Raw genomic sequence first — 15334 nt, 5'->3', positions numbered from 1 at the left:
AGAATAGCGAATGACATATGGTTCTGTCATTACCACCCAACCGTTATTATCGGCAGGTATTATGACGCCTGTGATTGCAGAAGTACACCATCCACCGAAATCAATACCGGAGGATTTTGTGAGTATCGTAACTGCTCCTATTTTTTCAGCCGCCGGACACTTCCAGATACATGTATGATAATCTGTGACGTCGGCGACAGCACCAGCACCAGCGTATCGAGATGCTATGATGGGGGTAGATTAGACGCAAGCCTTGACCCAGTCAATACTTTTGAGCTTTGTGTCTGATTTATCTGCGCCGAGCGCAGCACTTGACTACAACCCAAGCACTTCTATTACGCAAGCGGCGCACGATCAGCTTAGCGCTGTTCCAACATATCCAGCATAGACCTGCGCCGAGCGCAGCGTCTGACTGATACCCAAGCGCTCCTATCACGCAAGTGACGCACGATCAGCTTAGCGCTGTTCCAACATATCCAGCATAGACCTGCGCCGAGCGCAGCGTCTGACTGCTACCCAAAGCGCTCCTATTACGCAAACATCGCACGATCAGCTTAGCGCTGTTCCAACATTCCAGACCTGCGCTGAGCGCAGCGTCTGCGTATCAATCAAGGTCTCTACAATGACGTTAGCCCAAGGCTTACAGTGTACTCGGTTACGTAACCGGCACATGATCAGCTTAGCACATGTACCCGATTGGGAAGCAGACCATCTCGTGTCAGTAACGCCCTCCCCTGATAACAGGGTAAATAAGAGGGACACCACGAGGTCATTGGAGGAAGCCTTCTCCAAAACTCACATTTGCTCCGTGATTTAAGCGACCAATATCGTCAATGTTTGCAGTGGATCAGAATCTATTAGAGGATAACCCTATCTGATTAGATCACTTCCAAACTATGGTGTTTTTCCTACAGCGTCAGTTTGACCACAGGAAAATTCATCTTGAGACCGTTCTGACGGTGATTACCGTTACACCCAAGACTTTATAACGTTTCCAACTGAGATGCTGGTTTCAAGGGCAGTCTATTACGTCAACCTTGATCATCTACTCCCCTGTTCAACGAACAGATCGCAGACACGCACGTCAAGTTCCCCAAAAGCTTGGAAAGTCCAAGTCAGGGAATTATAAGCCTAGACGCGCGTTTCTCAGGGAAGACCAGCATTCCCTTACTGAGAAAGGGAGTGGCAGAGACAAGTCTCAAGGACGATTTCGTACTTATCGCACTATATCATGGTGTCCGTATAAGGGTAGAGTTAACCCCACCGTTGACCACAGTTTGATTGGGAAAATCCAACATAGACATACTGTTGGTAAGAAGAGCTGTAGAGTGGGTTCACAACCCAGTCTTTACTCCGGGGTTTTATCCTCACACTTACCTGGTACTCATGAAGGACCCAGACAAGATGAGAATGATCCACAATCTCTGTGTTCAACGAACGTTTGATTCTTCATCAGTCTCGACTATCCATCCCAACCGTAGACTTTTCAGGTCCAGTTCATTGGGGTTCACTACCAATGGTAGTATTTCCCATTTGACATGTCAGTGACACTTATGGCTATTTACAGGAGTAATGAAGCCAATAACTATCTACACGTGACGAACACTTGGTTCGAGTCGTAGATGGAGGGCGATCTACTGTATCATCAACACATGTCAATAACTGGGATAGACAATCAACGAGGCGAAGTCGGGAGTATTCTCCTTCCTATTGACTTCAGTTCATAGGAGACCTGTTTAAGACAGACCAGGATATCCTATCTGTACCGAGGGACAGATGGCACAAGTTTCTACTTCTTTTGTCATCTACTCTACACCAACCACACACACTTCGCCAGTGGCAAGTGTTGCTAGGGTTAATCACCTCGGCACAGGAGTTAACTAGCATGGGCCGCTTACAACAGCGACCAATCCAATTTTTTCCTGAACCCTTACATCAGGAGTCAGGATCCACTCAAGGCCATCACTCTACCGACTAAGCTAGAGCCTTGCCTCAATTTATGGCGCTGAATGTCTGCGGAGTCTGTTTATTCGGGTTTTCCCCGAATACACACCTGTTTATGGACGTCCCCTTTCAGGGGTGGAGTCTTCACTTACAAGACCAGATAAGCTCAGGGCTATGGCCCGGCGCACAATGGAAGTGGCACATAAACAACATGGAGTTGGAAGCTTTAATTCTGGCTATATCACACTGGCAGAATCAACTACAGTTAGCCCGACTCGCTATATCCACAGACAACAGCACTGCGGTGTGGTCCCTGTGCAATCGGGGAACAACACACTCCCACTCTCCACTTCTAAGGACATTCAGATTTCTTCCATCTAGTGGATCGGCTATGACTAAGGTTCATAGTTCAGCACATCCCCGGATGTAGAAACATACTGGCCGATACTTTATCACGTCCAGACAGGGTGGCTCCCACTGAGTGGAAATTTCTCACAGAAGCATTCCAGTTACTGCTTCAGGAATTCAGGCAACCAAACATTGACTTGTTTATTACTTGCCTAGGCCACCAACTCATGACGTATATCTCCCCGTTGCCGGATCCGCAGACTTGGGCGGTGGACGAGTTCAGTATCACTTTGGAAGGGCAAAGAACTAAAACTCTTCTGCCACCACTTATACTTCCCAAGGTGCTACAGGGGATCAAGGAGACAAGGTATCTCGATCTCTCCTTTGGTCGCACCATGGTAACCGGCGAGAGGGTAGTTCGTCAAGCTCGGAAAAATCTAAAACGATTCACTTCCCCTATCACAGTGGTCCAACCTACTCATCCACCCTCAACAGAAAATTGCCTCACCCAACGTCTGCACGCATGGTTCGTCTTTAAAAGGCGTTTAAGTGCGAAGGGTTATTTCGACACGGGCAGCAAAGCTAAAGCTTTAGTTCATCGTAACTCTCCCAGAGACGACGATGACAAGTGGGGATCACTTGAGACTTTTTACAGGGAAGAAAAGAATCAAGACCCTACGATTGCGTCACAATTCCTAGAGGAATACCTCCTACATTGCGTACCCAAAAACACTTGGAAGGTAGCACCATTACTACGTAATTGGCTGCAATTATCTTAGTGTTGGCCGTTTCCGGAAAATCACAGTGTGATTAAGGTCACGGAACTACAGGCCATATTATGCTCATTCAGGTTTGAGGATCAGAAGGCCAAGTTCCAGCCACCTGATTGGGACTTGAACGTGGTACTTCGAGGTTTGAGAGGGCCCCCTTCGAGCCCCTCATTGCATCCTCATTTTCAAGCTCCTTCCCAGCGTGTGACACCTTCGTTACACTCTCGGTATAGTATAGAGAGCTCCACGAACGGGCTATCGCTGTGAGGAGCTTGGACATCACCAAGGAAACAATGGTTTCTCTTGGCATTAGCAATGGCGGTACGGGTGAGCGAACTACATGTGATCGACTCAACCCGGATCCGTTTTGAGCATGGGACGCACGGAACGGGACATCTAGGGTTATGCTGGGATTTTATTGCTAAAATCTACTACCAGGCCAACCCGACCGTTCTTCACCATCCCACCGATATCGACTATTGTGAGAATCGTACATGGTGAAGTTCTCCTGGGCTCGGTGCGAGCAGTTCGAGTTTTCATTCGATGCTCCAAGACAAGGCGTGGTTCGTCCACGACAGAAGTTAGTCGCATAATCGCAAACACCATATCTATATGGTTACGCGCAGTAATCCTTCAGGCCTACGAGATCATCAAACGGAACTCGCCGAGAGCGAATTACCCTCAAGATCTTACCAGGGCTCAACACGGCAATTGTGGTTTTGGAACAATCACGGAAGGATATTTCTGGAGATTCGACACATATTTTCGTTAGTCATAACCTTCGCGTTGTGACTCTCGAGGATGTCGAAGACGTTCGAAGTTTGGCCCTCTGGTTGTTATCCTGCAGATTGCCAACCACTGACGCAAATAATGAACTCGCCCTATACAGAGCCAGTCAACTTCCATGTGCAGTCACTCAGTCGCCACCAGTGGAAGAATATTAGACAATCTTGTTTGTCAGCGACGGCTCTATGACGCAGTAAGTAAAGAATTAGCTGAATAGCTATTATTTTCTTTATTACTAAGAGTGTATAGGGAATTTCTCTTTAATTCCTATGTTCAATCTTTTTGATTTTTGAACAACCCTACCGTAATGGCGTTTTTGTCTGAACTTTTCCGCTTCACGGTTTATCGACTAAATGGGGTCGTATTGCAGGGTGTGAATTATTGAGGTTTATGTATTCTGAAGGTTTACCCACCTCCAAACCGTCCGATACAGATGCATTAAGGAGTAATGCAGGATAAGTAAAAAATTTAGTAAAATCTAAATATTTTTTACATTTGTATACTTATCCTGCATTACTACGCTTAAGGCCCACCCGTCGTTAGACTTGCCTCCCCACTTTGGCTTCAGAAACCTCAAAAGTATGTTTTTCTAAGAGCTTGGGCGACAGGCAGTGATGTGAAGATGACCTTAGGTGTCATCAAGGTCACAGGACAGCGACGGAAGGCCACTGATTGGGACTTGAGAACAACAACTTTATTTCTTCACCCAGGACCTTCGCAGCTCTGTCCTTCTAGTTGTCGTAAGTAAGCAGTGAATGCATTAAGGAGTAATGCAGGATAAGTATACAAATGTAAAAAATATTTAGATTTTACTAACATCGTTTAGCGTAATAAAACAACACAAGCCCATCCCAATCTATTATCAGACAATCAGAATCAGTAGTCTGTTAGTGGGCGTGGCCTAAATATTTCTGGTTTATGAAAAAGAATTGCTTGGTTAGCCAGTCAGAAGCCGTGGAATCACTCAATGTATTTATTGATGGTTATATGTACAGATGTCAGTATGTTGGAACCCTTGAAGATCCGGGGTAGAGTAGGCCTTCAGCATCCCATGCTTGACGTAACAGGCGACGGTGGTTGTCATAAGAGGCGACTAAGGTGGTCAGGCTCGCTGACTTGATTCATGCATGTCATCGTATCCCAATTGCATAGATGGATGCTCATGATATGAATCACTGGATTGTTTGATCCAGACTTGATTATTTACAGACGCTGTCATTTAGTTTGAATATTGCTGAGTGCGGCGATAAACAACAAACGATAACAAACAAAACAGTATGCTGTATGTCACCCCTGGTTGTGCTTCAGATTGGAGTGAGGTTCCAGCCAGCTCAGATTCAACCTGGTGTGGCAGCTTCAGTTGTAGAAGACACCATGTATACTGTGAGTACTCCTAATATCTCAATGATAGATAGCACCACAACAAACAATTTGACGACAACTTTTCCTTGTTCACTGCTGCCAACGGTGAAAATAGAGACATTGTCATCCATACAATTCTTTTATTAAGCTACTTTCCCAACTTCTACACCAATGAAAGAAACAAAATTTAACTATTCAACTATGTTCAAAGAGAGTAACATTTGTACAGATTCATTAAATAATTAACATCTAGCAAACTATGTTTTTTATGTCTGGCCCAGGGGTGGCCCAGTCATCTAAGGTGCTTCAATTTGCTGTGCAGAGTTGTGTCCCTTGGGCACGCCAGAAACCTATGGTTGTGGGTTCGAATCCTGGTTTGCCAGGTTCGATTATGTTTCTTGGTTTGTCAGCGCCATACCCATGCTCGTGGGTATCACCAAAGTGGTAAACGTCTGAGACCTGCATCACTTCAGGCTGTCCTCCCACATTAAGCAGACACGCCGTAATATAACTGGAATACTGTTCAAAGCAGTGTTAAACCCACCTCACTCACTCACTCACTTACTCCTTCACTATCTGTTAGTATAGTTACTGATTTGTTTTTTATTTGTCTCTGCAGGTGATGTCAAGACTGGCTGAGGATATTGTGAGAGAAACTTTCTCAGTTGCAAACTTGGAATCCAATAGGTAAACAACGAAGACCAGATTCACTGTTTTGTAACGTCCTTTTCTTTATGTTCTCTTTGTCCTCTATTATAATCCTTCAGTACAGAAGATGGACATTGTAAGTTGTAGCAGGATCATGAGGGATACATGGGGTTTTATGCGTCCTGCATTAAGCTTTATACCATTAGCCGGAGGCGAGTAGTATAAAACCTAATTCAGGACGCATAAAATGAATTTATCTTACCGACATGTTTAAATATGACATTGTAAAATGATTCAAATAAATTCCAAATTGATAGAAAACAGCTGCTCGATTGGGCAGAGGTTAGCTTGCACTTGTCATGTGACATCCATTGGTACGGAAAAAGTGTGCTGCTTTGTGCTTTGAAGCGAGGTATAAACGATTTATCCTGTCTCTCAGAAGTGCATGTGCAGCCTGTAGTGCTCTAGGCGGGGTATAAGAGATTATTCGCTTAGAAATTTATTACCCTCCAAGGTGGGATTCACAGTTTTTTATCAAGATCACGTGGCCCAATCAGATCTCATCATTCTGACATGAAGGTATGATAAAACAAATTGTATTTATGTTCTCTTTTCCAGCACCGTGGAAGAGCTGTCAGCAGGCAATGTATTTAAGGCCCTAAACAACATGGCACTCACCGATTTTCTCACTAACAAGCATCTTGGTATCCATGACAACACAGCACCACCATCTGGAGTGAGGTGACAGGAACTGTTGCAATAATGGAAATTCTTCACCAGTTTGGATGTAAAGATTTGTTTGCATTTGAATATTGTACAGGGCGAAAGTTAAACTGTGATTCTAAACAAAAATGTTATACGATATATGCAGTCGTTATGCTAAAGGAAATAGGAGTTAGAGGTGAAATGATACATCAGGGCACCGTTTTCTTTTGAACCCGCTCTAAAATATTATTTGTCAAGAAGTTTCCTGGCAATTTGACGTAAATATGCATATTGCAATACATATCGTATCGTGACCCATGTATCGTGATACTTATGATATCGTGACCTTGCTGTATCGATTCACGCCTAATTGGAACTATTTTCACCATACTCACACCTTGATACATGAAAATGTGTAAGTTTGAAAAAAGGTCTAGACTATCAGTGGAAATCCTGCATGACCGCATGCTTAAAAGACAAAGCATCTTTTCTCCCCAAGGTACCACACACTATATGTAACAGTGAAATTTGACTGTTGAAACTATACCTGGATTATAACTTATTCAATCTCATTAAAATCAGATCTTAGTTCTCGCTATCGTTAAACAAAGATCTGAGGACATCCCTTTAGGGATCACATCAGAGCGACCTTTCATCCGACCAATCAGAGCGTCGCTTACTAGATCATGAATGTGACAGTCGGAATGTGATTTCTCATCATGCAACCTCGAAAACTTTTAAACGGGGTATTCCGAAAGATAATTACAGGCTTAACGACTGAATCGATATATTCTAGACCATATATTAGCCATTCAAGAATGTTCTTTTGTTCAGGTTTCAATTGTTTAAGCGAGAATTTGCCAAAATATGTTTCGAAGCGTAGTCGCCAATTTGAAATTAGTGCCGTAAAGCACGAGAAAGCTGCCTTCTGATTTGCTAATGTCGACTTCTTGTCAGTAATTCCATTGGTCGGTCAGAGTTCGCGAAAGGTCGGCCTGACGTGACCCCTAATGGTATGTCCTCAGATCTTTGTTAAGCGCCAGCGAGAACTAAGATCTGATTTTAATGGGATTGTAACTTATTCCCTTTTCTGTTATTCGTTGCCTATTCTGAACATAGCAGTGACTTTTTATTGGCACTGCTCCAGATTCGTACCCATTAGGTGACAAGGTGTTGTGACAAGCACCACATGTGTCACTGAGACATTAATCCCATTAAAATCTGATGTTCGTTCTTTCTACCTCTACACAATGATCTGCGCACATACAATTATGGGTGTTAATGACCTTTCATGTGACCAATCACAGTGTTGTTTACAAAATTGTGAAAATCTGAATGTATTTAACAAATCATGTAACCATGGTAACATCGTAAAGGTCAAAACTGAGCATTACAAACAACAGTAAAATACACATGTCAACCAGAAGAGACTTTCCATAGCCTGCGGGACGCCCTGTCATACATTTTCAGCCATCTGTTAGACATTCCAGAATTTTCCATGTTTCGTAGTTGACTGGTTAATGTCGTCTTCCTGTTTGTCTTTTCATTGATCAAAGTTTGTGAAGGGTGTTCAACTCGACCTGTAATGGGATGTCCTCAGATCCTTGTGTAGTGGGAGCGAGCACTGTGACTTTAATGAGATTGTACTGATGCATTGCCTCAGTGTAAATTGGTAAGTGTTAATTGTCAATATGAATTGAATAACGTCAATCAAACTTCCCAGGACTAGCAATTGACCTGAGGTTAGTGCTCCTTTGAATACTGTAAACCTGGAAAGTTTTGCAAGCAGGAAAGTACTGTGAAAACTGTAAGTGACACGCACTCGCAATAGTTTCATGCCACAGCTATTTTTGCAGACCACGAACAAACAAAACGCATGAGGAGGCATATTTCTTGAATTCACTTCCTTCAATAGTCTCATTACTCTTAAGTTTACTAATCTGTGACACTCGTCAACAAAATAAAACTGCATTTGAGAAGATACTAGTACCTGGATACCTGCCATATATAAATTAATAATAATAACAATAATAATGATGATGATGATGATGATGATGATGATGATGATAAATAAAAATTTTAATAACTTTCCAGATTTACAGTAACTGAGAGACATCTTATAAGGGAAGTGAATGCATGAGAGAAGTAAAGAGATTATGCACTTGTCTCTGGAAGGACAGGGTTTTTGAGGCAAATGTTATTGTTATTTGTTGAACAAATGCTACGTTTATATTGTTTCAATATGAATAAAGTAGTTGCCATGAAATATTTGAATTGTGATTGAAGAAGATGTAGAATAAATAATGCAGCATTCATATACTTTGTTGATTGTGGCTCACCTGAAACCTGAAGTCATGTATTATTTGTAGCTGCATCTCTACTCAAAGAATGATAAGAGGTGTACATTTCCAATATACAGACATCTTCCCGAGGCAAGGGCATTAGCTGACCGTCAAAGTCCAGTTTCCACCTTTGCTGAACTGGGCTTTAATTTCCAGGCTCGATCGTTGCGCCACCAGTGGCAATTAGGAGTTATGTCCTGTCGATGTCCCTCCTATTGACCAATAAGATTCCATCTCTCATATCACTTGCATGTGCTTTAAACAAAATGATGGTGCAGAGTCAAGATGATCTCATCAATAATCAAGTTCTATATTGTGATAAAACGGGTCTTATCCCGCCAAGTGCATCAAATCATGTGAGCACCTTGATTAAAAACATGAACAGATTTGCAAAATATCTGCTGACACCAAGTTGACTGTACACATGCTTTGCACATTGAAATCCATGTTGTTTACGAACCGGATGTCGATTTCATTACTCGATTTTGATTGGACTATGCATAGACTCGTCAAGCCAAAATGTAACTCCGGATTTCCAGCCTACTTCGGCAAGGGTGGAAACTGGACTTTTATAGTCTGCTAATGCTCTTGCCTCCAGAAGATGATATGGAGATTGTAGTGTCGTCTGTAGTGTAAATGAACAGAGTTATCTCCCCTCTATCATGCCATTTGTCACTGCACTCTGTTTACAGATTATATGCTGTAAGTGTGTGTGGTAAGGGGCCTTCTTCTCTTGTTTAAGTGGCCAGAATCGGCTCATTGTAGATTTGAATCTAACATTCACCCTGGTTCTCATTGTTGGCTTGTCAATTGCAGTCTTATTATTGTAGTCCTTGGTTTCACAAGTTGTAAGCTTCAGTCCTGCCCCACACTGAAACTCATGTAACACATGTCATGTCTCCTTGGGCAAGACTTTGTTCAAACTATGCCTCTGTTCACCCAGCAGTGAATGGGTACCCAGTAGGAGGAGATGGTAATGTGACTGTTAACCTTCTGGCACCTCTCATGATGCTTGGGTTGTATGCTCCCCACTGTTTCTAAGTTTGGAAAACCTTCATGAGAAAGCAACACACACTTCCTTGTATGTACATGATGTAAGGAGGAATACATTGCGTTTGCTTGTTTCAGCATGGTTGTCAGACCAAAAACTGTTATGATGGTACATTTGAACCTTTTTGATAGAATTATTAGTTAATTACTTTTTGCTTGAAAATGTTTGCCGAACATGTTAATGAAAAATAGTGTCTACCTCAGTAGAATACTATTTTGCTTACATTATGGAATAAAGCTGCATGTATTAACGTGTGTGATGTACATGTTGCAGAAGGTTCATCTTTTCCACATCAGTGTGAAACTGCATTTTTATAAAACTAACCCGTGAAGATCCGGTTTAGAATAGGTCTTCAACAACCAATGCCTGCTGTAAAAGGCGACTATGCTTGTCGTAAAAGGTGACTAATGGGATCGGGTGGTCAGGCTCGCATAATTGGTTGATGCATGCCAAAGTGTCCCAATTGCGTAGATCAATGCTCATATCTCTGGATTGTCTGGTCCAGACTCGATTATTTTCAGACAACTGTCATATAGCAGGAATATTGCTGATTGTAGCGTTTAAGAACAAACCAACAGTGAAACTAAGAAACATTTCAGAAATGATAACGAGTTATATTGGAACAATTTAACTGGATTTTAATGGGGTGGTTCTGTGACCCTGTGGTTAAAGCGTTGTACTTGTCATGAGAATGTTCGGGCTTCAGTTCCCCATGTGGGTATGATGTGTGAAGCCCACTCTTGTGTCCCCAACTGTGAAATAATGCTTAAGGCAGTGTAAAACCCAACTCACTCACTCACTGACACAATAACATTCATGATATAATGGTTATACATTTTATTTCATTTTAATTTGTCTACAGTTGGTAAATAACCAGGTAAATTATACAGTATATACAAGAAATATCAATAAAAATTGTACATTCGGAATGCAAAGCATGATTTTGGTGAAGCTGTTTAGGCAATATATTGTAAGCGACTTCCATTTGTCCTATATGCCTACAACACCTACCTAGAATTGAAACAGGCTTCATAACAACAGCCTTTGACAAGCTCAACTGTGTGCAGGGTTTTAAATTTATGATAGACTAGGTATAAGTTCTTTTCTCCAATATATTTTTATCACTTCTAAATGCCATTCAAAGACTTAATATCTTTGTACACAACAACACTATTACATGCCTACGTTTGAAAGTAAAACATTACATTGAAATTACAAGATATATATTTATCCATGTTTATCAAATGGTGAACGTTTTTTTAGGAGCCCTGAGAAATAAAAATTATAACCCCTTCCACCTACATGCTCTAATAGCTAATGCTCTACAAGATATTTCAAGATAACAGGAGAAAATATATGATTATATCATCGAAGTAAGCACCATAAGAAAATCATGGAAAACGTCCCCTGTACTGATAATTTACTGCATCACATACAATACATGTGTGTCATAAATATAACGTGTATTTACCTAAGTATGGAAGAAACACTTGAAATGTTAAAGTATGGAGTGATGGTGGATTAGATACCATATATGGTAATGATGTCTATAACATGAGCATGATGAATGAATGAATATAGGTGACTGGTCCATGGCAATACAAGTAGGTGGTGGTGGTAGATATCAAATAGTTATCAATCACAGGAACTTGTTATTGGTCAGTAAAAAAATATATACCCTCTATCTCTACTTACATATAGGGGGTATATATTTTTATTTACTGACCAATAACGAGTTCCTGTGTTATCAATGCAGATGTGACCTGACCACAGGAATTCAATAGATGGGTAATTCTCACTGAAAACACTTTGGAGGCAGACATGCAGCTTGTTCTCAAACAGAGATGTTTTGGCAGTGACCCTTGGTTCCCACAGTGCAGGTATTTTAGCTTCTGCGGCTTTATGGCCCATCTTCTATCTGAATTACTTGTCAACATTAAATGGCTTCCCAATCTATAAGTTTGAGGGCATGATCAGTTATTCAGTTCTATCCACAAAATTCATTTGTGTGTCCATTTTATAGGACATACTGTGAAAAAAGCCAAGGTTTTTCTTATGTATCTCATTTACGAATATTCTGGCCACACTTGCAGGTGATACTCTAAAAGAAATTAAATGTACAACCACCAGTACCACTTGATTTCAACATCTGACACGAGTTATCTCCCTTGATATCTGTTGGCCAATTGTGACCACAAATGTCCTGACAAATATTAAATATCTTAGGTTATGCTTCAACACGTGAAGTATGTAGAGACAGAGTCAGACTGACAAGCAAGGTGTTATTTGTCATGTCGGGAGATAACACAGCACCTTGGACTACTGTCACCCAAAGACTAGCATCACATTGTATCATACATACACTGAACAAGTGTCAATATTAAGGGTTATACATCTGCGAGGGACACCCAATTGTTGCCAGTGATTTGACATTTTCACAATATATAAAGTGATTGGAAAATATACAACACTTGCACAGATCTTATTGTTTCAGTATTTATATCGTTGACATAATTAAATATGCAACAGTAACAACCATAATATACCCAGTTCCCAACCTCATACACCTAGTTCCAACAAATGAAGTCTGTTCTGACTATCAGAACTGCCCTAGTTTGAAATGATTTCTTTAAATGTGTATTTAATGCTGCCTGTGTTCTGCAGCGTCACTTGCTATTGCATTATTATGCATCATTACAGCCTGAGATCAAAATTAGTTTATAGTAGGACTTCCCCCCCCCCCCCCCCCCCCCCCAAAAAGGTACAACATAAACTGGTTTTCAGGGCAGATTTGTATCCTCTGTACAGGACATTGCCGTTATTGTTGTTCGACTATTTTGTATTTGTCACAGACGAGGTATGTACACTCTACATTCTGGATATTTCTGTAATTAGTGTGAGATACGTTTCATTAATAGTTGCACTATAATCAAACGTCAAGCTATTTTAGGCTCTATAAAGCAGAGAAGTCCACAGGTAACCTGACACGGTCTTCTTACGGATTGGTCGAAGAAATCCAACACAATTTTAAAAATCCCTCATCATATCAGTGATAGTCAACGGATTCGAGCCATTGAAAGTGTTTTTCACAAAATCAAATCATGTCCACCCGTCACAGAACTCTGGTATGTCGTCTGCTCTTTCAGTTGATTCCTCGACTAGTGGGCCTCCACCCCACCGCGGAACAGCTTCACTCGGCATAAGAGGTTAATGAACTTGGGCAGATCAATCTTCTTCTCGCTGCCAGCAGTGCTCTTGATGAACATCTCCACGTCCTTCTCTTCCAAGGTGTTGCCCTGGGCAGTTTTCATAACTTTCAGGACATCCCACAGACGCTCGATGTCCACCAAGCCGGTGTGGTCCTTTTGAAGGTCGTTGAACATAGCGAGGTATGTGTGGGCACTGGAGGAAAAGAAATAATAATAATAAAAACAATAATAATTTACATTTAGAAATAGATCATAAATGGACACAGTTCCATTAAGCATCCACAGGACGAACATCTTTTGTCTCACGGCCAGTGTTGGATAAACGACCATATTTTCAAGAAACAGTACTGACATACCAGCCCCGTTCAGTTTCCTGGGCATAAATGTTCCACGGTATCCTGTACGTTTCACAAGAGCTGACATGGGGATTGGGTGATAACAATGTGTGACCTGGCTGGTAGTGTACCATCGTACACAACGTTGGTTGGTTGGTTTGTTGTTTTACGCCGCACTCCAGCTCCATACTCCAGCTATATGACGGCGGTCTGTAAATAATCGAGTCTGAACCAGACAATCCAGTGATAGATATCATGAGCATCGATCCACGCAATTGGGATCGATGACATGCATCAACCAAGACAGCGAGCCTGACCACCCGATCCCGTTAGTCGCCTCATACGACAAGCATAGTCGCCTTTTGGCAATCGTACCCAACGGCGTTCGCACCCACAACCGGGATTCCAACCTACAATCATAGGTTTCTGGCGTGCCCAAGGGACGAAACTCTGCACAGCGAATCACGGCGCCTTAGACGACTTGGCCACCCGTGCCCCAGGTTTCACCTTCGCTTGTCCATGACTCGAGAAATGGGCTTCACACAATGTACCCATGTCGGGAATCGAACCCGGTTCTTCGGCGTGACGAGCAAACGCTTTAACCACTAGGCTACCCGACCACCCCCAAAATTCACCCGTTCAGAGGTCAATTCATCAATTTAAAGTGTTACCAACAGTAATGTGACTTACGCATATGGGGACATTAAACTTACACATTACTGGCAGAAAAACAATGCATAGGATTAAGAATCAATTGAGTGTATGAATAATTTTCCGTTTCAATATGAACATGGAATTTAGACCACCTAGTTCGTGCTTTGACGCGACTGAAAATGAAGGGACTGGGTGAAAGTGATTAAAACAATGACGCTGATTGACTCGGTTTGTCAAACGGGCGTCAATGCTTAATCGACAATTACGACAATCTGGATTTTTGCCTGACACGTGAACAATTGGGGACAGAATTTTAAAGTAGAAAATCGATTCCAGACGTGGGAAAAGGCAATTTTGTGTTAAGAATTTGTATTATGTCCTTGTTGAAACAGCTTACTCCAACGGCAGGCCTAACAAAAGATCAAATGCCTTTGCAATACATTAAGGAAACAGGCCGACACCCAAATACGCACTCATTAACTGGTAGCTCTCAGGTTGTGCATGTTAGGAAATAAAAAACACCCCTGATGAGTACGGAACTCATAACAGCGGTAGGTGTGGCGTGGAAAGTGGAATGTAGCTGGAGTCATTTATAATTTCGATGAATATGTAGTTATCTATTTATGATTCTGGCATTGAACTATAACACATTAAGGCAAGTACAGTTCAGTTTATAGGTATGTCCTTGTTCTTGTGGTTTCATATACAACGTGACCGCCTCCGTGGTCTTGTGGTAGAGCGTCCGCCCGGAAAGCGGAAGGTCCGGAGTTCGATCCCCGGCCGCGTCATACCAAAAGACGTTAAAAGATGGTACTTGTTGTTACCCTGTCTGGCGCTCGGTATTAAGGGGCTTAAACATGGACTGGTCGGCTCGGAGTCAGTATACTGTGTCTGAGTAGGGTATTCATGTTAAACTGCGGCATGGTATCTCAGTGTGCTAGCGCTATAAATCGGCATCAGTCCGGTCTAGTACAAGCAGCCACACACACACGTGCATGCACGTCGCTATATAAGTGTAATAATCTTGGACGCGACGTTAAACCCCATTTCACCTCATATACAGCGTGTAGTAGAGCACGGGGCGCCTACAGTTTAAGTACGGTAAAGTGTAATATTAGTGTTCATATAATTAACATGTAACGTCCGGCGATGTTATCATGAATAGGCTAAACAGGCGATG

The 15334-nt window shown here is 42.0% G+C and overlaps 2 protein-coding genes across 3 annotated transcripts in view; one reads left to right on the top strand and one right to left on the bottom strand.

The window, feature by feature from the left end:
* Positions 1-7244, top strand: part of LOC124135823 (YEATS domain-containing protein 2-like) — a 40474-nt gene extending 33230 nt beyond the window's left edge. For both annotated transcript variants that reach the window (XM_046501429.2, XM_046501427.2), the window contains 3 exons: positions 5157-5231; positions 5830-5897; positions 6477-7244. In XM_046501429.2, coding sequence (XP_046357385.2) covers positions 5157-5231; positions 5830-5897; positions 6477-6603 — 270 coding nt within the window. In that variant the 3' untranslated portion in view covers positions 6604-7244. The remainder of the gene's footprint in view (positions 1-5156; positions 5232-5829; positions 5898-6476) is intronic.
* Positions 7245-10778: 3534 nt separating this feature from the next.
* The window catches only part of LOC124135825, a 41416-nt gene continuing 36860 nt past the window's right edge, over positions 10779-15334 (bottom strand). Inside the window, exon 3 of the mRNA XM_046501430.2 lies at positions 10779-13358. Coding sequence (XP_046357386.1) covers positions 13115-13358 — 244 coding nt within the window. The 3' untranslated portion in view covers positions 10779-13114. The remainder of the gene's footprint in view (positions 13359-15334) is intronic.

Source organism: Haliotis rufescens, unplaced genomic scaffold (assembly GCF_023055435.1).
Source record: "Haliotis rufescens isolate VD_foot unplaced genomic scaffold, xgHalRufe1.0.p SCAF_4, whole genome shotgun sequence".
NCBI classification, from domain to species: domain Eukaryota; kingdom Metazoa; phylum Mollusca; class Gastropoda; order Lepetellida; family Haliotidae; genus Haliotis; species Haliotis rufescens.
This window is presented reverse-complemented; position numbering and strand designations above follow the sequence as displayed.